Source organism: Perna viridis, chromosome 14 (assembly GCF_037379345.1).
Source record: "Perna viridis isolate PV_CMFRI_1.1 ecotype Kerala chromosome 14, ASM3737934v1, whole genome shotgun sequence".
Classification (NCBI taxonomy): Eukaryota; Metazoa; Mollusca; class Bivalvia; order Mytilida; family Mytilidae; genus Perna; species Perna viridis.
This window is the reverse complement of record NC_142458.1, coordinates 11,816,318-11,843,434: the sequence shown is the minus strand read 5'-3', so window position 1 is coordinate 11,843,434 and position 27,117 is coordinate 11,816,318. Positions and strand designations below refer to the sequence as shown.

General features: G+C 32.6%; 1 protein-coding gene across 1 annotated transcript in view; it reads right to left on the bottom strand.

Moving 5' to 3' along the window:
• Positions 1 to 351: 351 nt before the first annotated feature.
• The window catches only part of LOC148598208 (adenylyl cyclase-associated protein 1-like), a 69,170-nt gene continuing 42,404 nt past the window's right edge, over positions 352 to 27,117 (bottom strand). The window contains exons 9-14 of the mRNA XM_088562563.1: positions 15,769 to 15,982; positions 12,679 to 12,866; positions 9,969 to 10,092; positions 7,445 to 7,527; positions 4,935 to 5,078; positions 352 to 3,652 (exon numbers count right to left, since the gene is read on the bottom strand). Coding sequence (XP_088418689.1) covers positions 3,572 to 3,652; positions 4,935 to 5,078; positions 7,445 to 7,527; positions 9,969 to 10,092; positions 12,679 to 12,866; positions 15,769 to 15,982 — 834 coding nt within the window. The 3' untranslated portion in view covers positions 352 to 3,571. The remainder of the gene's footprint in view (positions 3,653 to 4,934; positions 5,079 to 7,444; positions 7,528 to 9,968; positions 10,093 to 12,678; positions 12,867 to 15,768; positions 15,983 to 27,117) is intronic.

The following is a 27,117-nucleotide window of genomic DNA, read 5'->3' as shown; positions in this document are numbered from 1 at the left end:
TGAAAAGCAAAATTCAACAAGGTGAGCGATTCAGGCTCCTGGGAGCCTCTTGTTACACGTATTTTTACACGAAAAATTCAAATGTCTTGCTTTTAAGTACTGAACCCATTGCTCTGAAAATGACATATCTCTATGCATTTGAATGGCAGACTAGGACGTCGACCCATTCTCGTGAAACCAATTTGCAAGGAGTCACATGACGAGACTTACAAACCTTATAGGGCTATCTCTTTTTAAAACATACTATCTGTTCATAAATCTGGGGTTGGACTTTAATTTCAACATATACATCTTTTGCTGTTAATTTAATGCATTAAATAGCATATACATTGGTCCACAAAAATAATATTCTTTATGAATTATCTAATGTTTTAATCAAGCACTTGTATTGCACAGACTACACATTAATCCTATAAGATTATTTCAGATAAGTTATACATACATTACATATCTATACATTGAAAAATGCACCAAGAGCCCTTCTTAGACCATGAAAACTATTTCTCTGGTTTTCAAAAGAATGCCATGCTATTTTTAGAACTCTTTTGATATCTGTAGATTTATGACGACATCATTGGGTTATATCAAGGATTTTAAGTATTTTATAGTACCCATATTAAACTCCTTGGTTATATTTAGAATATTAGATTAAGATACCAACTCCATCAAATTTCTTGTCATTACATTTTGCCATGGTAAACAATGTTTTAAAACTGAGAATGAAAACCAGCAAAATGATTTTTCATGGCCTTAAAATGGACCTACACATGCAAACTGTTCATTTTGGCATAGTAGCAGAAGTATTCTTAACTACAAGTAATTAACTATCATGACCATTGGAAATCAAAAACTTTACAATCTAAAAATATGATTATGCACATTAGTGACAAGTTGAAGAGGAAAACACCCATTAGGCACAGACAATTTTAAGGTGTGTGTGTGTGGATGGGGTGAGACTGGCTCTATGACCCACCAAAAATAAAATAATATTTTTTAACTTTTTAACAGATAAAAATACCCCAGGTTCTAAATTTATTAAAAAATAAGTCTAATCCAGTCTTTAGCTTTTAAATCAAACTCATGTTGATCTAATAACACATATGTACATCAATATTTACTTAAATCATATCATTAAAGCCCACCAAAATTGTCAATTTATTAGGTGAGATTGATTCACTTGTTTTGCCTTCCATTCTATTCCTTAATATCTTTTATGCAAATAAGATTAAAGTAATTCAAAAATAAATATAATGACATCAAAATAAAAATATTTACGACAACTTTAATCTTTATTTACTTCTAATTGACTGCATATCAATTCAATATTTTTCTATTTCCTATTTTATGAAGGATGCGGTATAAAAATAATGATATATTTTTTTCTATGTGAATAAATATGATAGAAATGAATCCAATGTAATTTCGGAAAACAAATTTGGAGACTGATTGTTTTGTTGTGAAAGCAATACATTTAGGTACCTATACATGTATAGTTCCTACAAGTAGCACTAATCAGGAATGGGCATGTTAAAATACATGTATTCAGCTAACAAGACTTGTACTCAAATTTTTTTTAATTCAAGATTTTCAGGGCCAAAACCATTAAAAATTAAAACTGATCTGTATCTAGTTAGCTACTTCTGGGTACAACTATAGAATGTATATTTATCAAAATATTTATTTTGCTGTTCTTAATCGATTCTTATGATATTCCAGGGTCACCAACCAGACCAACATGCCCTAATTTGGTCTTGCAGGGTTTATAACTCATGTTTATTTCACAAACTGAGACCAAAAACAATAAAAAAAGCATATACTGAACCAAAATTCTTTTTTTTTTCTCTAATCCACCAATATTAGGTTATAATTGGAAGTTTACATAACAGGCATTAATATTGTAACAGTGTAAACAAATTTCTAATAATACTTTATTATTTGCCATAAATTAAAACAGTATCCATGGCTACTAAAAACTTCTATGACATTTCACCTTAATATGAACTTTAGAATAGAAAAAGCACCATTTACATTACAGTTCAATATTCACAAGACTACTCAAATAGTCTGAGCAAATACAAAGACATCAGAAATACAACAGAAAATATTAATTGTACATGTTCAACATAAGTGTCAGTCTCTGTAAGAATCAGGCAGTCAATGAAACATTGCATGAACAATTCATTACTTTAACCATCCAAATCAAGGAATAAAAACAAGACTTTCCCTGCCATTTTGGTACACTGAGTTACTATTTCATTAAAATGCACGGCAAATAAACATTTCAAGGACAGATAACATTAAAAATCCCAATTTTCTGACATTCTACTGAAAAAAAAAGTTCCAAACATCTCTAATGATGCAGGATTCAAAAAGTGTCAATTTAAAAAGAGAAGACTTTGTTAAAGTTTATTAACAGGTCAGTGGGTTTTCTGATTTTCATTATTTGCCTATCTCTTACTAAGACATGTACTCAATCCCTCACTTATATAAACGAAAACAAAACTTTAATTTCATGCATAGTTGAGACAGAAATGTAAAAATCTCTTTAATTTTTCTCTTATCAGTTTTTCTTGAAAATATAATTTTAATAATATTTTAATTTATTTTTACGCATCATTTAATTGGAAGCTGTTGACTTAGATTTTCCCACGAGCTCAGCTTCTTTATTTACCAAATCATGACTACCGAATTAAGCTTAATTTTCAAAATTCCATGCAAACATTTTTTTCCCTTTGTAGATCAACATATTTATGTACAAGAAATAGGGAAAAGCAGTAAAAAAAATTCTAAATGTAGCAATTAAAAAAAAAATTTATCAAAACCTAATTACAGTTCCTGAACCAATCCATGCAACTATTTGACAGGTTCATGACCGCTGACTGAAAGATTGCTGACGAATTGATATCTGATAACCAGTGACCAATCTGATTGCAGTTTTGTTATGTAAAATGACGGACGATCAAACCATGTAAATTTTAGAATTTCCATTCTATCTAATCCAATAAAAAACCCATATTAAATAAATCTTAAATTTAAGACATTAAATTCACATACTGTATTTTGTTAAAAATAAAAAATAAAAAAATGAAAATAAAAGTAATTAATTGATGTTTAAATTTATTGCATTCAACAAATAAGTGTAAAAATTATAAATTTTAATGTAAAAAACAGAAAAGAAAATATTTTTTAAAACAATTTACAGCATCCATAAATTATATTTACCGCTAAGTGATCACCGGTTTAACGGATCGGCGATCAATGACCCAACCAAATTAAAGTTGCATGGTTCAATTCAGGCACTGTACTACAGCCTGTAAATATTATAGGTTGTTTATTCTAAGAATATCAAATGCTTTGATCATTAAATGACTAATACCCATTAATATCAAAATATGAACTTTCTCAAAACTACTGAATTATCCACTAAATGTAAGTACTTTCGTATATTGTTGATAATTAACGTATCTACTGTTCTAGAGAAGTCTGAGCAGAGATTGTTCCAAGGCATAATATAAACAGTTAACATGTGGAATGAACTGATATGAGTTATGTCCCTTTGTTAATTAACCAATCAGATGCTTTCCGTGCATGACGTGACAAATTTAGCTCCATTGTAAACTGTTTTGAACTGTTCTGGCAAGGGGAATTCAGTCTGAAAAAAAAATCAGAAAAGAACAAATTTTTTTATGAAGGAAATACAATATTTAAGGCCATTTAAAGTCAATTTCTTGGTTTTATGCCATTCTTCATGAAACCCAAATGAAGGTGGGAGTCATTTCTTCAATAAACCTGTTAATCCTCTTACATTAGAGAGGAGACTCCCACAAAATCAACAAATTTTCCCAATAAAAATTTAAGTATTTTTGGAGGTTTTTGGTAACAATTAAACTAAATTTTCAGTGAAAAAAACTAAATAATTGAATTCTAATTTACACATACAATTTGCTTCTACATAAAAATCTCCCACAAGAGACAGTGACAAAGGATAAGAATCTCCCACATGAGATAGTAACAATTGGGGAGAATCTTCCACATGAATCAGTAACAATTTGAGAGAATCACTGACATGAGACAGTAACAATTGGGGAGAATAGTAACAATTTGGGAGAATCTCCCACATGAAACAGTAACAATCTGGGAGAATCACCAACATGAGACAGTAACAATTGCGAAGAATCACCCTCATGAGATAGTAACAGTTTGGGAGAATCACCAACATGACACAGTAACAATTGGGGAGAATCTCCCACATGAAACAGTAACAATTTGGGAGAATCACCAACATGAGACAGTAACAATTGGGGAGAATTACTAACACAAAAAAGTGATGATGGCAAATAAAACAACTTGGCAATAGGAAAGAATCCATCACATGAGACAGAGACAGGGGAGAACCTCCCACATGAGACATTGAAAACTGGGGACGATCTCCCATGCCACTCAAGCTTAAATCAAAGTTTCATTAAAATCAAACAAGGCAAACAAAAGCCATGAAAGAGCAATCAAAGGAACCAAGATTTGCAAACTAATCAAAAGAATATATACCAAGAATTAAGATTAGACAGTGAAAATAGACACACATAACAAATAACATGAACAAAAAAACAAAATAACACATACAAATAAACAAAAGTAAAAGAGCAACCTGGAAACCACCAAAAAATATGAGCATGGACTGAGTGCACTGGAAGAGTAATTGTCCTCTGCTTTTCTAGAAACACCCGCTAGAGTAGCTCTTAAGATGTCATGTCAGGGGTAGGAGAAAGAGGAAAGGAAGTACTATGACATGGTGAACAAATTGGTTCAGACGATTCAGCTAGATATACCATGGAAACTTAACTATGGACAGAAGGTTGCAGAAGATGATGCAGGGTTCTAATTTTGTGATGAAAGACAGACAGACAGACAAACAGGACACAAATAATAAAACTTACATAGTCTCCATCATCTTTTGGTACAAGTATATTCATTTCTGATGATTTTGATGTGATGATTTCACAGTTGAGTGAGTCTTTACTTAAATATATCATGCATCCATCTGTCTTGTCAATGCTAACCACTGGCATTTTCCCTTGTACCTAAATACAGAAAAGAGCCTTTAAATAGATAATACTTCCATTTTCCACAAGCCCTTAAAACAGAAGATGCCCCAATACCCAAAACCTTGAGAAATAACTCACTTTTTTTTACAGAAACATTTTATAAATTTTCCTTTTTTCCAAGTTTTCAAAAGTTATGAATATTCCTGGCTACTTTTCTCTTTTTTCAAAAACAGATCATACTTTTCAAGCCTCTAACAGCTACATAACAAAAAAGTTAAAGGTCTTTACCATATTTTCACCAATTAAAAGGCCTCTTACGGAGGTAGACTTAGGGTAAGGGAAATAAGTCTTAAAATCAGTGAGACGTTTGTATCATATTCAATTTCACCAAAGCCTCTCAAGCTTTCATTTGAAACAGAATGAAAGCAGTCCAAGTTACTTTGATGCTTACATGAGATTGATATAAAATGCTGAATACAAATATTCCATTGATTTGTAAGAGTTGTGTCCCTTACCCTAGGTCTACCAATAATCAAATATTGCTGCAGAAACTATCATCATCAAAATAGTCTTAGTCCCATTCATCAACTAACACACACAAAAAACTCCTACCTTTTCAAGCACTTTATTTCCAACAGAAATCATTACAGTCAGTTTTATGTACATTATTTTAAAATTAAGTTCCTTTGGTCACATTTTTAGGTAGAACAATCATTCCCCTATCTATGTACAAACATCCTAAGTAGGAAGTTATAAAAACTTCACAATTAAACATAATAAATATAGAATTTGGTTGTCTTTCATTCCTTTTTGCAACTAACTCCCAAAAAGTAAGGGTAATGAGCCCTGAAGTCAATCCCCATCTTGATGTACAATTTTATCAAGAGGTCCACACAGACAAATATATATCATACCCGTTAACCTAGTCAAACCTAACTGTGGAAGATCTGCAATTCATCATTAAATTGCGGGAGATTTTGTGTGCTGACATTATCGACATACTTTGTTATGTTATCAATTAAATAAAATAGAGGATTTTAAATATTTGTTCAAAACCATAAAAACATGATACATGTATATACAAATGAATCAACAAAATGAATTATACATGTATTCACAGAAGCGATGCTTGGTATGGCATAAAATAGTTTTGGTCTTGTTCCAATGTTTATCACTGGCATGTCAATGAATCTGGTTTTGATGGACCCGCTTCCATCTTTAAAATACAAACAAGAGTAGCTAAGAACTATCTAGCACCCCTACCATAGCTTTCATCACATAAAATACTGAATGGTTTCTGTTTACAGTTTTCAATCACTGTACGATTGTAGCCTCAAGACTTGCTACGATAATCTGCTTTATGATTTGAATGCATTTAGTTCTTTTACATTAAAATTGTCAGGGAATGGCAAATTGTGTTCGGTCACAAAGTTTGTAAAATGTTGACATAACTATCCATTCAAAATTGTAAATCATGTTATTTGTCGATATGAATGAAGATAGTTCTAGAGAGACTGTTCCAAGCCTTTTGACAATAAAGTGCTTTCGAAACCCTACTGTGAAGCAGTTATTGACATAAACAAAAATGGTGGACACAAATTTATGAAAATTTGATAAATTCAATTCTGGGAGGGTTTTATTGGAGGAAATCTCGAAACTGGGAGACTTTTTTTTTGTGTGTCAAAAGGTAAAATTATGGGAGACTACCGCAAAAAAACAGGAGGGTTAACACCTTTGATATATTCTTGCCCTAAAATTCAAACACAGTGTAGAGCATAACCCTTATGATGAGTAAAATCAGCCTGACCTATGTGGTATGAAACCTTAATATCACATGTGTATAAACTATAGGGTTTGTAAATCTCATTCTAGTTTCATTTTCCTCACAGAAATTTCTGATTTAGAACATATTTAAATCCAAAAACCAAACTGCAATTTATTGTTTACTTCCAAGATCTTGAAATGCTGTGTTACATTGCAAAATCTTTATATTGCTTTCCTCAATTCTTGTATCATGCAGAAATAGATTTCTGTCATATTTTTTGGGGGATATTTTTACACAAAATTTGTTTTGCTTTCAAAACTGAACACAATGCTCTGTAAATGACAAATCTCCGTGTATTTGAATGGTAGATCAGGACCCTTTCTATCAACCATTATCAACTAGTATTAAAACTGTCACAGGAAAAAAGGTTTCAGAGGATGAAGGATGAAAACTATATAATGAAGCCCAAACTATGTTGTGGTCAAAAAAGAAAAATGGCAAAATGATCAAAATGGCTTAACTTGAAACCAACACATGGATTTTGCTGAATATTGAACTTAACCTGAATTTTATGATACTAAACAACTGTGTGAAGTTACTTTGTGTGGTAGGGTATAAAAACATTTACGAGTCTTACCTGGCCTTGAATACTTTGACAGTTGACAAATTCTAATGATGAAACCAAGTCATCAAATACTATGGCTACTTTCTTACAGGTGTCTGTAATAAGAAAACGAAGACTAACTTTGAAATATAATAGAGTGGCTTCCTATTAATCGCATAGCCTATTTATCATTAAAAAAAAATATGCAATTAACAGAAATAATCTTTTCAACGGAAAAGACCCAATACTTTCAATGTTTTAGTGGAACATACTGGGTATTCTTTATTCATGTCTAATTAGATTCCTGCCATAGTGTCATTTCAAAAGAAAGAGAAAATATTGTAGTAAATACAAAGTTCTTTAAAGAACTGAGATATTTCACTAACAATGTACTGTTGTTTTACCCACAGAAACATTTGTTAGTAAATTCTGAAAAATATGTCTGCAAATAGCAGGAAATTTCAAATCTTTGGTCTTATGCAAATAAGAGGATTGTTTTACCTGGGTGAGATGGGAAATGTTTTTGTTCTTTGAGTTTCTATGCAATTAACAGGTATGTAATTAAGTGAAATCCACTGTACTTCAAGCTGGGAAATTTTCACACCATATTTTTTTCACAGTTTCTGTTATTTGTCTTTTTGTGCAATTCTCCAGATTGTTTCATTGAAATCTGTCTAATCTGAACCCCTCTTGAACTTCAAAAATTGTCTGTATATGAAAAGTTTTTGGATTACCAAGGTTGACATACATTAAAATTGATATAAAGGGTCCTTTAGAAGTGTCTGTACAAGAAAGATTTTTGGATTACCAAGGTTAAAAATACATCAAATCTGATATAAAGGAGTATTCAAGAGAATCAAGATTCTAGCAGAAATCAAAAGAATGTAAGGCATGGACAAAGACCAGACATGAAAAACATGACACACACAACAAAGATCATAAAGTAACAAAAATAATACATACAAAGAAACTAAAGTAATTGAGCAACTCTGACTCCACCAAAAACTGGAAGCATGGACCAGGTGCACTCGTAGGGTAAGCATCCTCTGCTTTTAAAGGGGCCTTAAAAAGTGTGTGTATTAGAAAGGTTTTTAGATTTTTCAGAGTTTGGTTTAAGACAGGTTTCACAGTAACAGAGTTTGATTTAAGCAGTTGTTTAGATGTTTTCACTTCACTAAATACATGTACAAGGAAAATATCTATAACAGCTAGAATTATGTCTTAAAGATCATTCACAAATAGGGCATTTCTAATGTCATAAACTCATTTAATTTTATTTTTTTAGGTCTTTTTAAGTTACTAATATTGTTAGCGACTTCTTGCACTCGTAACTTCAGTACTTCACATTTGCATATGATTTGCATAATTATATATTACTACTCCATATTATGCTGCTGATTGGTGCCATGTTTACTGTCATAGCTTCATAGTTTTAGCTTCATACGAGATCAAAATGTGCCTCTTAAATATCATACACATGTGTTCTACATGTGTATTTTTGCTTATATGAGAACAGGATCTAACATTAAAAGATGAAATGATCGGTTAGCATTGAACATTATCCAGTATCTGATTCAGAGACAGGAGCTTGTTACAATTGACTATTTAGGTCATATACACGGCCTCTATATATATACACATAGTCACTGCCAGTTGTTTAATCTGGTTCCTAATTTGGTTCCTTGGTCAATATAATAAGCAATCAAAAGATTGCCAAAAATCTGAGAGAAACTTGTCGAACGAAAACATTACCTGCACTTAGTGGAAATCACTCGATTTAAGATCGACAATAAGCTACTTTGAGGACTTCTGTCTTTGATTTTATTAAATTTTGAAAGGGGATTTTGGGTATAGTATAACACCGTCACCGATTGTATAATATTCTCAACACTGTCATGTACAGTACAGTATGGTCTACACTGTCACCTACAGTATAATATTGTCAACTTGGTCACCTATTGTATAATATTCTCAACACTGTCACCTGCAGTATAATATCCTCAACACTGTCACCTATAGTATAGTATTGTCAACACTGTCACCTATAGTACAATATCGTCAACACTGTCACCTATAGTATAATATTCTCAACACTGTCACCTATAGCAGACCATTGTCAATACTGATTTCATTTCCCGATTTTGCTATTTTGTGCATGTTTCGTCAATGCGCCTTTTTTTTTACAGAGTTTGAAAAGAATAAATATTATATCATAAAAGGAATACAAGTTTTTATATTTTCACTTTTTCAGTCCGCCAAAAAAAAATATAAATAAATAAATAGTGAAATTCAAGAGCCTTGCCTGTCATTAATGTGCCTTTGTGTCATTATTCGACTTTTTAGTTCATTTTGAAGAAGTGTCATTGTTCAGTTACCATGGATTTTATTACTGTTGTTGTCGGGGCCCTTTAGAGCTAACTTAAAGGTGTGTTCAAACTTATTGAAGACCTTTGGGTAATCTCTGTATTTACTATTTTTAAAGGGGTTATATGATGGGCATTTGTTGTGTCTCACCGTACCTGTTCCTTTTTCTATTGAAAGTATAACCTTAGCTTACCTAAAATTATAGAGTTGACTTTGCCTTTAACAACGACAGTACTATCTGTACATTTAAATATGTATACAGTCTGTTTCAGCTCTGTATTGTCAATAACCAGGTTCTTGTTACCCTTCTGGTACTCCTATTAATATAAATTGATTGATTGGATGATTGATTAAGGTTTAACATCCTATGGCAGATATTTCATACATTTCTGGACAAAAAAGAATTACCAAGTGAACAAACCCTGCTTTGTACTAGTCCGACATGCTGAGCCAGATTTTTATTGTACTAGCTCACTCAGCAACAGCCTGTAGGTAGGCATGCGACCCTACTTAGACACATTATTCTGACTGCCAGCCGACCATTCGTAACTCTATCCCCTTAAATACCCCGAGATGGAGAAAGGAGATGGTTTTGAATAAAGTTCAACTGCGCTTGTTACCAAATCCAATTCATTTACAAATATTAATGTAATTGCTATGTTGTACCCATAATTTGCTAAATAAATATGTTTAAGCTAAAAACCAAGTGCTTGGCTGAGAAGCAGTGATTACGATTTTAAAAGTCCTTGGTGTGACTTAGCTGGGGATCAACCCCTTTAATATAAACAAAACAATGTGTATCCATAAGCCAAATCTTTTCCTAAAGGATTTATTTTCACTAATGGCCAACAGAAACAAAATCTATAATATAATAATAAAAATAATACACCTATGAGAAAGTGTAAGATGCGAAATTAAGTATCATTCAATATGGAACTAAATAACTGGGCAGTACATGATAGGAACTGGTTTGCTACTATTGTGTGTTTTTGTTCTTATTTTTAACACTTCTTTTCATAAATTTGGAGTTTCCTCATTTTGGCACTTTCCCTTCTGAGATATTTTTACGTAAAATGCACAATGTGTAGGGGAGATAACTTAAATGTCAGATCAATAATTAGTATATATTCTTTGCAATTTGTTTTCATTGTAGAGGGAAAGCCTTGTAAATACACATTTTATTTATTGTAGATTTTTTCTTAGTTGTTATGATAGATGCTTTCCTCTTTAGACTTATATTTTTCTGCTCTTTAAAGGAATTTTTTACAAGAAAAGCAGTGGAGACAACATTTCAAAGGGAGATAAGTCATAGATATTTACTAAGAAAGCAGTACAAAGCAAATGGGTTATTAAAGAAAGATTAAATAATGTAATGTCTGATCAATGTTAGCTATTTCTTTAATCCTTTCATGTGAAAATTTCAAGCAAGTGCATTTAAAAAGAAATCTGTGAAAGATAGTTCAATATTGACACCCCAGCCTTCAATCACAATTGGAAAACAAACAAAGCTCTTAGTAAACAGGAAGTTGTTCCAGAAAATGAGTCCAACCATATGGTATACCTGCAGGAAGAATGTGACATATTTTCCAGCTGCTGTGACGAGTAGTTGTTGAGAAAACTGACAGAAAAATTATGGACGGAAACACAGACAAGGGTAAAACAGTGTACCCCCTCTCCTATGGAGCGGGTATAATAATAGTTATGTCACCCACCCTCACATATCTGTCTGATTATATATGGAACAATATTTAAACACCAAGTTTTCTTAATTCGTCAAAATAAGCATCCGCAAAAATAAACTGTTCAACACTATTGTATATACAGTGACGGGGATTAAAATTTTGAGAATGGGCCATTTTTTAATGATCTTCAGAATTTCAATGAGTCATTCATTGACATTATTTGTAAAAAATTCTGAATTAATGGGACATTTTTAGGAGGAATGTGATAAAAAGCACATGGCCTCCTCTAATCCCAATCACTGTAAATAGAGAAATTACTTGTCTTTTGTGAAAAATGTAACTTGGTTGTTTTTTTTTTGTAAGGAAAATTAGTCCATATTACAAAGTCACTCTAAAACAACATTAATTAAGTTGTATGAAACAAAAATGAAGTTGATATCACCACTCCTACATGAAGATTATATCAAACAGCATCCTTGGTTGGTTTGAACATGTCCCAAATCCATATAAAGCAACATATCAATTTGAAACCAATCCATCCATATGGAGCCAAGATCTTTGTGACAAATTTTCTCAATCATTTCAATTGAAAAATGGCAAAGCCCCAGGAAACAGAAAATTGATATTGATTAGTCCCCAAAATCACTTACAACATTTGCCCTATCTGAAAAAAAAAAAAAAAACACATACCAAAGGACGAGGTACTTTAAGGATGTTTTTGGCCCCCCTACTAAGCTGAATTTCTGAACATGGTAATAGAATGTTACCAATCTGCATTTTATTTAGGACTTAATAAAGTACAACAACATTAATATATTTAATTTTAATATTTATAGTTCTCATTAGGAAATGACATGCTGAACATAGTTTAAGGAGGTAGACCAAGGATAAGGGACATAACTCATGAAATCAGTGATATGTTTGTATCGTATTCAATTTCACCAAAGCCTTTCAAGCTTTCATTTGAAACAGAATGAAATCAGTTCAAGTAAGTTTGATGCTTACATAAGATTGATGTAAAATGCTGAATACAAACGTTCCAATGATTTGTAAAAGTTGTGTCCTTTACACTAGGTCTACCTCCTTAAAACTCAAGTGGTTGCAAAAACAGCTAAAATTTGGTACAAAATTAATTATTCCAGGTGATTCCAATATGCCACTCCTCTGTTGAGTGGGGGTATTATGATAAATGCATGTGCCATCATAAAATGAGATACATACCACCACCCATTTTTTGTTCTGAAGCTCAAAGACTGGTGGTTTATCAACTGGTGCTGCCTTAAATGGTTTAGGTGTCGAGACTGGTTTACTATAAGGTTTGGGACCAGCAGAAGGTTTATATGGAGCCGGACCTTCACGGAGCTTAGGGTTCTTGTGTGTCTTCATGTCATCTGTGACTTTCTTTAAACCTGAAATATAATTTTAATTTATTCAATTCTACAATTAAAGCCAAGTTTTGAAGGCAGAGCCCTGTGGTCCTTTTCACAAAAAATCGTAAGAGTAAAATTAGTCGTAAGTTATGATGTCATGGTAAATAAATGTATTGTGACATCATAACATACAACTAATTTTACTCTTACGAATTTTTGTGAAAAGGGCCACTGATACGTTATTTGTAACTTTTGTGACATAATACTTATGAGTGAGAAGTTAAAATTTTAACTTGATCAGTGAACAAACTACAGTCAATTAAACAAAAAATTAATAAGATATGTTGACATATAACATGTATGGACCAGCATCAATATCATTGGTTTGTCAACACATAAACAATATGCAGTGTTCTAGGATTTTTCAGAAATTGAGGTTTCCTCCAGAAAAAACCATATAAAATCAACCCACAGTCAATAACTGTTTTCCGAACAAAACAAATCCTTACAGCATATAAATTTTTCAACTTGCCACAGGAAAGTGTAACTAAGTACCTAACTTTCCCTGACCCAAATTTCACTTGCCCCGTGTAACGGGAAATAGAAATCCTAGAACATTGATATGCAAAGTTGAGTAAAGAATTTACTTATGATAGCAAGTACTGCATATACTACTAGCTAAGTTCAACAGATAAAACATCATACTAAATACATCTGTCAAATTTGTCCATAAAAGGCAGTGCACATCTTCTATATGTATAAAAACACTGCCTATAAGGTTTATTGGTTCAAAACTTTTTGAGTTACAGATTACTTAAAGCCATGTCAAGTTAATTTGTAGATTTCCATTCCCGCCCATCCCTATTCAAAAGGGCCCACCCCAAATTTTTTTATTTCTGATTTTTTTACGGTGGTTTAAATTTCCAAATTTCTTTTATGCCTGAATCCGTCATGACTATTTATACACAATACAACACACTTCTGGTCAAAAAATGAGTAACGAGGTGTATGTTTACAGAAAATCTTGATATTTTTCGGCAGATCTCAGGATAGTATTCGTTGTTAGTCGCATTATAAGGAATATTAAAGAAATAAAACCTTGATATGGTACAAAGTATACATTTCTAGGAGTTCTTCAACTAATTGTCAGTGGGAATAAGATTTTACAAATCTTGGAAAAATAATAAAATAAAAAATCAAATCCTCCCATCTGCCTCATTTTTTCAGTTGCTGGGGGATGAGAATCTACAAATTAACTTGATGTGGCCTAAAGGAGGTGCTATCCACAACATAAAGTGATAAAAAAAAAAAAAGAAAGCCAATTTTACCATGCAGTAAATGTACAAAAATATTGATAAAATTTCTCCATCATATAAGAAGCACATCTTGAATACTTTTTAAACAAAAGATTGAACAAAGTAGGTAACCACTTAAGCTGGACAGGGGATGGTGAAGTAAAGCAGCCTCTAAACCTGCTTTCACAGTTGGTGATGCAGATGAAGAAAAATATGGCATTAACGGAACATTTAGTGATACACCATCACGTAATGGGGAAAAAAGGGGGATGGCAAAATGTTCAAAATAGCGTTTCTGACTTCGGCTGAAAATTGAATTTAAATTGTACTTTATAGTACTTAAGTACCATTTTGTGTAAGAATCAGGCAATGGGTGGCACATCATTTTTTTTCAATTTGGACTTTTTTGCCTCAAATATATTCAAATACATCTAGAAAACAACTGAAAAGCTATTTAAATTTATCCTGAGGCATTGGTGACGACTTTTTGACTGTTTACATAAGGAAAAACTTCGGGAAAATTTTCCCACCATATTTCCATTGTGCATTTCAACTAAATTTGACCTATCAATATCTTAAAAAGGCAAACTTAACAAATACTTTGACAGAAATTTCTTGAGGTTATGAGGTATGAATACTTGGATAAAGCAATAAAGTCTCTGTGTATTTTTTCTTCATGTGCCACACCTTATACACATTTTATCTGATTCTTAAACAGAGAAGTATTTAATAACTGTCAAAGTTTTAAAAAAGTCATTGATCCATTCTCAAGTAATCTAGAAAATGTCAGGGGCCAAGAAAAGAACAGAAGGGCAGATGAACATGCAGTTTTTCTAATGGTATCATATTATAGTAAATATAAATGGTTCTCATTAAAGATATCATGTTTGGTACATTCAGGGCTTTCAAATTTCTATTTCAAAGAACATGTACCTCTAGATGTAAAAAGTAATGAGTTTTGCATGTTGATTTCCATTGTGGGAAAGTTAATTTTCTCATCCTAACTTTCAAATTGAAGGCAGAATATTTCTAAAATTCTAGAGTGTGTATTGGTTTAACCTTTAGTATTTAAGTTAAATTGTATGACAAAAAATCATCTTCTTTTGTTTTCCATTTTCATTACCTTATGTATTAAAAAGTCAATTTTCAAATTTCACCATGAATTCCCCAGAAAAATTACGTCTTTAAAGGTGCATACAAGCGCAAAGCTTGAAAAAAAAACAAAAAAAAAACTTTCATAAACTTTATGCTTATGATTCAATGATAGTAAATGTTTTTCACAAAATTGACTTGAATGAATAATACTGAAATGAACATTTTTACCTATTCTGCTAACTGACAACAAGGAGGCAAATTACTCATATATTTTAACAATATTCATACATTTCTGTAGTTAATTACGAATATAATTTTAAAGTAGAAATTCTCAGCTTTATTTTGACAACTTTTGATCAACATATACACAGCTTATGCACTTTCAAAGCATGGTTCTAGGTTCATTATGTTTTTTTGTACTACATAAAGGGATGTCAAATTGCCCTGGAAGAGGTAAGAGAGACCAAATTTACACAAAATCATCTCCCCAGGACCAGTGAATTTACACAAAATTACCTCCCTTGGGTCATTGGAATTTCACAAAGACTTACCTTTAGTAATATCTGTGCCTTTATTAAGAGACTCAAAAAGTTTGGCTCTGGAGTCGTCTCCACCATCCCCTCCTTCACCTGCAGAAGACTCTGGGGTGGGGGCAGGTGGGGGTGGGGGTGGGGGTGGGGGTGGTGCACCACCAGGTGGTGGGGGTGGAGCAGCTCCTCCAGCTGCAGGGGAGCCACTGTTAGCTGCTGCTAATGCATCTCCTCCCTGAAAAGACAGAGATTTATAAAATAGTGTTGATACTGAAACTGATTGACTGATAGCAAAATTTTTATTTATAGATTCCCCTTAACTACCATTGTTGAGTGGCAGCAGAGGAGATAACAGAAATAATAAATAAGTGTACAGTAGCCACATTAAAAGGTGAAAATGAAGTACATACAAATAAAATACCAATATATAAAGAATGTGGGACCCAAAATTTTGGCCATCAGATCTTCAGGGCCTGACAACTGCTGGCCCACACCACAGAGACAAGGTGCCCTTCAAAATTGATCTTGGTCATTGTGAATATGTGTCAAGTTCAAGAAGAAAAATTGAGAAATTGTGAGTGTAGCTGATGAAAAGCAATTGAAAACTTTGTTAAGGAGACCAAATAATGGAGGTTTTGACATTCACTCGAAAGGGGTAGGCTGACCCAAAAAAGCTGATGATATGGTGTTCTAGGAATTTTTTTTTTTTTCTATTGAACAAGATTCCGAAAGGACAGTGAGCAGAGAAACCCTATAACAGCAATCAGCTTAATTAGAGCTTTTGAAACTAAGTTTCATGTTACAAGGTGATAAAACTTGGGCAGAATTTGCATAGACGTAGAGATGTAATGTTTATGACGTCACTTAAATAAATCAATTGTACATCAATGTCTTTTATCTGTAATATACCATGCTTAAAGTAGGCTATTTCAGCATTTAAAATAATTTTTCAAAGGAATACCCATTTATGCCAATAACATTTATCTAATTTCCTAAATCCCATGCTACATTACTGGCACACAAACATCAGTGTTTTTGTTCAATTAAATTAATTTATATCTTTTGCAAAAAGCCATTAGGCGAAAAAAATATTTAAACAGGAAAAAAAACAAAAATTTATATGTATCAATTTCTATTAAACCATGTAAACCACATTGCATAATCTCAAAAACTTTACAAGAACTAATTATTGCCTCTATGAATTGAATTGCCATAGATTTTTTTCCCTGCAGCATGAAATTATTTTAATTAAAACCATTTATCTAGGATAAAAGAATGTAAGACTTTACATCTGGGAATTCATGGTGAATGCAGTTTTTTTTAAAAGTTGGTCAGTTTAAGCAGTTAGAGTTATCTCTCTTTGAACTGTTAATTAATGTGCCACATCACAAATACAATATTGAAGCTTTTTCATGTGGGTAAAATAACAATTTCATTCATAAAATATGACAGTAATAAAAAAAAATCTGCCTTACCAAACAATACAACTAGTATTCTTACTTCATTTAAGTATTTTCAATGGTTTAATTTCGAAGACAGTTTTAAGTTAATATAATCAACATCTCTAAAGGTCATGGTTCAGTAAGGTCAGATTTGCAGAAAATAACTACAAAATATTACAACTTTGTTCAACAGGGTTAATAGGGCATTGTTGAACAGCTGGTCTTGGGCAATTTGAAGATGTTTTAATTGACCCGTCATATGGTTTTAATGTCAGAAATAGATTCTTCTTAAAACATATGCTAACTCTCAACTGTTTGAGAACAGAAGCAAAAGTGTGGGTGTCCTCAAATGTTTGAGAAATATAGAAAAAAATGTGGGTGTTTTCAAATATTTGTATTTTAAGAATCAGACAGTGTTCTAGAAGTCAAAACAAACAGAGGTAATGCCAGGGATTTGCTGACATTCTGATTACAACAGAATGAGTGTACTCTTAATCTCAAATAGATTGACTCGGATTACAAATTTCTGTTTCCTAATTCATCATAAGGGTGTTTGCTAGTTTGCCTAGAGACAGAATGATTTGTTGATGTGGGTACAATTGAGATTCAGGATAGCATTTTTTGTATGTACAAATTTTATCAAAATCCACAGAGAAAAGTAGGCATGGGAGAATTTCTAAGCTGTAATGGACTGACGAACCAAAACATAAAAATTGAAATTTTCTAAATCCCAAATTGAATGTCGTGGCTGGGAAAAATGAAGAGGCTGTCCATGTAAAAATCTGGCAGATCCTATGATATGGTTGGCACATGGTAAATTTTATCCCACTAATTTTTTTAATCCAATACAATGTTTATATCATATGCATGTCAAATAGTAAAAAGGTTTTTCAAAGCAACAATGGATGGCTCGGAAAACTATTTTAAAGTTTCCTAATATAGCAACCAAATTTTGCATAAAAATAAAGAGTTATCTCCCATTTTCAATGAATTTCAATGCTTTCTTTATAATTGCTTTCTCTTTAACCATTGCAGTGAATCAAAAACAAACATTCAACATTGAGAAAGGATGTATTAGTGATATGAAATGGATGAAAATGTTTTGAAAACAAAATTTGTCATGTGCCACCCACTGCATTGACACCCTCTTAAATGATAGAAATACATCAAGAGGCCACCACATTACATCAAAATGGAATTGGACTTGCATTTAACAACAAGCTCATTTCATCCCTTCTAAATTGGTAATCCAGCACTGAAAAACAGAGCATCTAACGGGACATACTCACTTATACCCAGTTAAAACAATTTAATAACTCCATTGGTGAAATTCAAACTTGATCTGTATTTTATGATATTCAATAATTGTACAAACTTCAATATCTTCTATATTATTATCTGAAAACCCATACAGGGACGGACAGATGGACGGACATACAACTTTTCGGAGGGTATCACATAACGCCTAGCCACTTTGTGTGGTAAGGTATAAAAATGAGGCAATGTACTATAGATTGCCTCTTAGCTACAACACTCTGAAAATAAAAATTTTAACAAAATGGCAAACAGATTACTGAACAGATGAAACAACAAATATAAACAGCTAAGCCCACACTATGAGCAGGGGTAATATCAAATGAAGTTTAAAGAATGTATGTCAAGAATGTAGCAGGATCTACAAGTTGTCAATTGACCGGGATTTGAAAGAAACTTTATTTATATTATTCTTTTGGCAAAGTGCACCCTATAAAACAGATACAGTAAAAGTTCTGTCGTATCCAATTTGATCTCAATGGAGCTTGAACTGATAAGATCTGCACTTAATTATTCAAACGCAAAATTAACCTTGATTGAAACTAAATTTTTCAATTTGACTTTTTCTGTAATCTGACAATTCAAAAGAAGAAAATGTACAAAAATAAGATAAAATTGATTAAATTATGACCACCAATAGTATTAAATATAACCCAATTGTCTGGCAAACATATGATTAAAGGGTTCAGTGCTCTCTTAATGGTCACTTTCAAGAAAAAGTGTAAAAATAACATGTTTTACTGATAGAAGCTTTTAATAAAGTTCTTCTTTTACCTTGAAATGCCACAATCAAAAAATTTTCAAAAAGAATGCCAAAGAAATTTATTGCAGGTTGAAAGATGGGCGAACAACAGTATCATGTCTGATCTGACAGTTATAACAAAGGTAAGGCACTAATTTAGCTGTAGATTAATGGACAATGTCTCAATGAAACCCAGTCAATATTAAAATAATGTACTGTGTGGTTGATAAAACTTTCATTTCACAATCAAACCAAACCATGATTATTAACTTAACTTACATGCAGAGCTGAAAATCTAACATGATAGCTCATGTGATGCACAAGTTAGCCTGAAGGCTTGGCACCCCCATATTCTTCCCTAAGCTGACACACCATTCTTACTCCAAACCAACCTATATTTCCTTTACAGTAATACCAAGCTCCAAAACAGAGTCTGACAATTGAAATTCACTCTAGACGCTGCAGCCAGGGCTCTCAGAAATTTCAAGAATCTTGAAAAGTCTGGAGAAAAGTTCCTGAACGTCCAATTGTCAAACAACATTTGATTTGAATAATGTCCGAGAATTTCAAAAGGCCTGTCTGCAGTGGTTAGTAAGAGAGGAAATGGATGACTACCGCTGCATAGAGCTTGCAGTGAAACCTGGTGAAATAATAAACAAGTATAAAGTGGAATCCTGTGGAAAGCGGACATATTTTTAAGTCCTCCCATATCTATTCTTTAAACCTTTAAACCTGTATAAACCACATAACTGTCTTATCTGAACAAAGTCATCAATCAAAAAAGGGTTTCATTGAAACAGAATTTCGCCCTTCACTGATGACCATGAAATGCCTTGTAGTAGTTTGTTGCTAGGCTTTTGGCGGATGACTATTCCATGGAAAAACTTACCATATCTCCTATTTTCATATTCACTGAACATCGCAGGCTTGGGAAAGCAGTCCCAATTTAGTCTTTGGATAAGGCTTAGACTGAGATTAAACCCAAAACATCACAGGCTTGGGAAAGCAGTCCCAATTTAGTATTTGGATATGACTTAGACTGAGATTAAATCCCAAAACGTCACAAATTAGCGGACAACCATTGTACAACTAACACGGTTTGACAGGGGCTCAATTGCCAATGGGTATTGCCCCTAAAAATTTGTTGTGGGCAATTTTTTTCTATTTTTCATGTATAACAACATATTCTATGTATGTGTGTGTGTGTTAATATATATATAAAAATTCTGGTTTAGAGAACACATTTCAACAGTTCATCATGAAACAAATTTTATTTCAGTGCTTAAATACACAAAAATTACCAACTCATTTTAAGGTGAACAAAATGACTTAACACACAGCCAACATCAACACTCCATCAATCAACGCTAAATTTTTTTCACCTTGACCTTTGACCTTTCATATTTCTAGCATATTAAATATGATTGATAAGATTCTAACAAGCCTAAAATATGACAAGCACCTAATTATCCATCACTAAGAGAATCAGGTTTCTAACAGTAATGGTAGTCTATTGTCAATCTAGACGCAACAATAACAATACTAACATCCTAACTTTTTTCAAAGGTGTGAAAAACTTGTGAGTAGAAAAATAACAATTATATGAAATTTCTCTTTTTTTTTTTGCCATGGCAACATAAATAGAAACTCACATTTAGTTTTGTTAAGAAATGTAGAGTACTCATTAGCCAAATTCTATAGTAGGGATGGGTTCAGGATTTCAGGGGGTGGATCCTTGAAAAGGAAATCATTGTAGAATCAGGTCTCATTGTTTCTGATATTGAGAATAACAAAGTCACTGTTTTTATTCAAAGAACAGTAATTTCACCTTCCATATTTTAGGGAGTTACTGTGACAGTACTATTATTTGTGGGGTACCAATTTTCATGGTTTTTCGTGAGTAGGCAAAAACCGTGAAATTTGGTTCTCAAAGAAAAGTAGATGTCCATTTTTTGTGTATACTGAAAACCTCAAAACCACAAATTCAAGAATCCAGAAATCAAGAAAAGAAGAATTCAAGAAATGAAAAATTACAAGTATAGCCTCCATAGGATTCCCAGTATGATACAAAATGGAAGCAGTCATCAGTTTAACGGATCAATGACTGATTGGCGATCATTGAATGATTGCAATTAAAGTTGCACAGATCGGATCAGGTACTGCATCCCATAGAATTTTGAAATTTCAATAATAGAAACTAGAAAATCTTTGAGCAATGCTCATTTAATTAATGCCCCCCTTCTACACAGACACACTCCCATATTTTATAACAATTAACATGCACCTTTTGACCTAGCTCCAAATGGAGTTCACTGGATCAAAATCTAAAACAGGAGGGGATCAGTGGGAATATGTAATACAGTGGGAATATGTAATAAAGATTCTATGAAAGTTTCATATATTCCATTTAGCAATGTAGGTGGAGTCACAGATTAGAGACGGGCCCCCCATATCCCAATACCCATAATTGACTGTCTGTGTTTTGTAAAGTAAAACCCCTAAATTGATTCAGATCAAAGTCAAAATAGAAAATGCACAATGAAAATGAAAAATTTGAAAGTTCAATTTCATTCAGCAGTAGTAATTGATAATAGATGTGTCCTCTTCTATGTAACAGAAAGAAGGAAAGAAGGAAGGCAGGAAGGATGTTTGGACGGAAGGAAGGAAGGACAACCACACCTATCACTTTATACCCCATTTAGCATTTAGGGGTATACAACAAAATGTATATAAAAAAAAACCATTAACTCACTGCAAAATATAACCTTGACAAGAGAAACAGAAGTCAAAGAATAAATTCCTGGTTTGAAAGAATAGACAGATACATCAAATATTTTATTTCATTTGAAGAAGATCCTATGATCAGTGGGCACGAAAGAAAATTCAAACAAAGATAATTTTTCAAATCTTTCACTAAAAGAAACGAGGCATATTATACCGTTTTAATGACTCTCCTTCAGCAGCCAGGCTTAACACAGCAGTAATGAAAGTAGAGAGAAAATGGTTCGGCAGTTGTTTGAACTTTCAGTGATCATGATTTTTTTAACATTTGGGAATATTGGTTATTTATTTTTATTTAATCCACATAAAATGTAAACATGACTCCTACTCCCTGCAATGTTTACTCAGGCTTTAATACTTAGTTTATAAAAATCCTGAAATTCACTAAAGCTGAACAGAATGTTATTTCGAGTGCAAGGTGAAAAAATAAGCATCATTAGAAACTGATCAAGTTTTATTTTGAATCATGATTAACCTGTTTTGTTTTCATACTCTGTTTGTTAAGTTGTCGAGGGCAACAAAGAATTTGCACTCAAAAAGTACTGATAACACTTTTGAACTGTTTTACAATCTCTTATTATAAACAACAATGTGTTGATATGACACCATAATGGTACTGGCTATAATCAGAATACACAAACAAAAAGACAGAACAGAATAGATTGATTGATTTATTATGGTTTAACATCATATAGAAAAAGGAACTTATATGGTGAAACTCAGCAAATGCACCATTGTATAACCTTTATAAAAGTAGTAAAAATAGATCACAAAAAGGTCTTCAATAAGTATAAACACACCTTCAAGTAAGCTCTGAAAGGCCCCAACAACAAAAGTAATGAAATCCACAATAACAGAACAATGACTCTTCTTCAAAATAAACCTAAAAGTAAAAAAATGACACAGATATTTCATGCATTTCAGGACAATTTTACAAATCGGACAGACCTCCTTTTGTACTAGTCTGATCAACTAGCGGAGCCAGACTCTGAGCCAACCTGTATTGTGGTCACTCTATCACCTAACATACTGACTGTTTGGTAGAGAATCAGAGACTACCAAATCTAAAAACTTTGATAGGACTTACACTGGGGCCAGGGAGTTCAATCACAATATCCAGCACTCAAGGCAAAACACTTCTTTGAGACCACAGAGGCAGTTATACAGAATGGAAATAATTGGAAAGAAAGTATCCAACTGACATGACTCCCTGAAACCATATATCAAAATTTAAAAAATTAGTTACTCAAAACAGCCATAAAAAATTGAAATAAGGAAATAACAAAGCCATCTAAAATTGCCTACTTTCACAACTCAAAAGTCAATCCAAAATTTTCTTCCTCATGAAAACGGCAAATTTCAAGAAAAAAAAAAATAAATACAAGTTGAAGTAATAATTTTTTATACAGAGGCCCTCATGCCAATACAGCAGTGTTCTAGGATTTTTCAGAAATTGAGGTTTCCTCAGGAAAAAACCAAATAAAATCAACTTTCCCACAGTCAATGACTGCTTTCCTAACAAAACAAATCATTATAGCATATGAAGATTTCAACTTGCCACGGGAAAGTGTAACCAAGTACCTAACTTTCCCAGACCCAAATTTCACTTGCCCTGGTTAATGGGAAATGGGAATCCTAGAATGTACAGATATCTTGGTAAGAATCTGTATATGATACAGATTTGGCCATGTATTATTCTCATTATAAAGACAACCTAAGCCAAGTTCTTAACTGGAATTTTTGTAAAAGGGTTTAATACTCTCTGTCTGTCCCTCACCTCAAATGCAGTATGTGTTTTAGGCATGCAGAAACTTGTCTTGGTTTCATTTCAAGAAAAATTGGAAAATGATGCCTATATATTTTAAGATGTCTCGATATATTTTGCACTACAACTGTGAAAGTACTTTAATTCATGGATACCAATTTTCGTGGATTAGGGAGGAAATACAAGTTCGTGGATTCTTGAATTCATGGTTTTCGAGGTTTCAGTATACACATCAATGGAAATCTCCTTTTCGTTGGGAATCAAATTCCGTGTTTTGGTCTACCCATGAAAACTACAAAAATTGGTACCCCACGAACAATAGAACTTTTACAGTATTTTGCAGTTGTTACATTTGTTCCAAATTTCAAACAGAATTATATTTCAACTAAAAAATGTATATAATTTTTTTTTGGAGTATGCCTAATTTAATTAAGGGAATGAACCAGTAAGGGCAAACATAATTATATTTAGTATCCTATCAGAAACTAAGAGAAAAGAACAGATTTTTTAAAAAGATAACTTACATCTACACCAATGTAAAACAGAACATAAATCTCTCTGATTATTTTCGCCTTTGATCAAAAACATAAATGTGAAAACAGATGGAGAATTTATAACAGGAGGGCTATCTGTGTTTTGAAATTGAACTTTAATTACCTTCTACTAATTGGGGCTCAACAAGGGGGGGCTAAGGGAGGGGGTGGGGGTGATATATGCATGAATGGAATGAAGTGCAACTGCATAGATTGTGCGTGTGTGTTTTTTGTCCGTTTTCTCTTTCTATGTTGCTTTACTTTGTCTTAATTGTTCATTGATCGTTATAGTGTATCCATCTGTGCTAAAAACTGACTTGTTCAATGTGTCATAGTTTTCCTTTCCTTTTTCGTCTACCCCAGAATTTATTTTTTATGAGCAACTCAGCGGGTGTTTCTAGAAAAGCAGAGGATGCTTACCCTACCGGTGCACTTGGTCCATGCTCCCAGTTTTTAGTGGAGTCTGAGTTGCCCATTTGCTTTTGTTACTTTGTATAATTTTAGTTACTTTATGTTCTTTGTTGTGTGTGTCTGTTTTCCATGTCTGGTCATTGTCTCTGGATAACATTCTTTTGATTTCCTCTAGAACCTCGGTTCCCTTTATTACTCTTTTTAAATGATTTCCAAATTTTAGATTCTATATGTATAGTTTACTGGCAGTACAAGAACATTTGATCATTCAAGCAGACCTTGCCTTGTGTAAGTAACAATGATGAATCAAGTGGACCCTTCTTTGGAATATTAGAAAAGTTTTGCTATCGATGGGAAAGTTTGGCATGAAATAAACTTTCCCACAATTTAAATCATCCTGCTAAGCTTACAAATACAACTCTGCATTAGAAATAAGAATTCTAGGGATCAAAAAAATAGCACATTTACCCAAACTATTAGGAGGGGGTATTCCATCTGTGTAGCAGTGCATTACAATATTTTCAGTTACAATCTGGAATTGTTTGTGGAACCATTTTATTAATCAGTTTAAGAACTTTTCCTAGAAACTGTCAGGGGAACGGGCTAGTCACTGTCTACATTTATGACAAAGTGTCATTATTTTATAGTTCATTGAAATTTAATAGTGAAAATACAAAAATGTGTCCTATCTGTCAAAATCTGGATACAAATTGATTTGTTTACCAAGAATCCTGATATGTATGGGATGGTGACATAGTGGAACAATAGCACCAAAAATACCCTTAGGACACCTCTTTCATAACATGCAAACAAAAAATACATTTATACATATCAAAATAAGTGAGTAAACAAGATTTTACATATTTTTTTTTAATGCAAAATCATCCTTTAAAACTTCACTGCACTTAGCATAAGAGAGCAAGATTTTTTTCCATTTTGAAACCAGTTCAAACTAAACACTTACTAATGTGAAAACCTGTATAAACCAGACGCTTGTTAAAGAGCCTTCAGTTTAAGGAAGTAGACCAAGGGAAAGGGACACAACTCTTAAAAATCATTGGAACATTTGTATGCAGCATTTTACCTCCATCTTATGTAAGCATCTAACTAACTTGGATTGATTTTATTCTGCTTCAAACAAAAGCTTGAAAGGCTACGTTGAAATTGAATATGAAACAAACATATCACTGATTTCAAGAGTTATGTCCCTTACTTTTACTTCCTTAAATGTATTTTTAACCTTGTTTAACCAAACACCTGTCTTAACTGAACCAGTATCAAAGTGCGAAAAAGAGGGGGGTGATTCAGCCAGGTTTTACTGTATTTATCTTTTTGTTTTCCGCTGCACAGAGTAAGAAATTAAAGCATTAATTAAGTATAATCACTTTGAATCAGATATAATGTAAGTAATCTGATTTTAATGGATACAATTGGTAAAGGCCATCACAATAATCAGGCAAAAGTTACATTTCAAGCAGAAACTTATTACACTACAGTCTATTTGGATTTTGTTACTTGTATGAACTTGTCCACTGAGGATACAATTTTAGAAAATTTCTGATAAACAAAGGTTGGAAAATACTTAAGATAACTTTAAAACTTTAATGCGAGACCATGAGATTAAAGAATGCACCTACATTTCATCAAATTTTGTTTTATATAAATCATAAAACATGTGGTATTTTGTAACATCATAATCCAAAGTTTTTACGACATCTTGTTATTCAAAATAAGTAGCAGTGAGCAGGGCATATTCTGAACTGGCATACTCAACACAAATTTCAATTTTAAAAGAATCAAACAGCGACTGAAAATGCAAGAATAGAAATTCTTATGCAACATTGGTTGAAACATCAAATTTCATTGGATAACTTCTTATATATCTGGCACAGAGTAATTAATTAATTATTTAATTTTTTTTTATTGTTATTTTTACAGATGTATTTGACAGTTGCATTAAAATGAAGATAACCACCTTGTATTTGAGGATTTATTTTCGTCAATCTAGATTTGAAAGTAGCAAATTTCCAGATCTGGTTACATTACACCAGTAAGCTCAAGTACCTTCAAATGTATAATTGATGCCTCCAAATTTCCAATACAACACAGTTATCTCCTAAATCTCAGAAACCTTCCGAAGCCGACTTCCAGTACATGTACAGTGTCAATGCTCTCTAACTCAGCAGAATTATCTAGAGATTAATTGACTGGTTATGATTTACATCTTATGGCAGATATTACATGTACCCTGGTAATTCAGGGCAGTCCAATCAGGCAGACCCTGCTTTGTACTAGTCCAACACACCAAGCTGTAGAGCTGAGTATCGTGAGAAATTTCAAGATACGATACCTATTATGATATCTAGAAATGATTGAATAGTA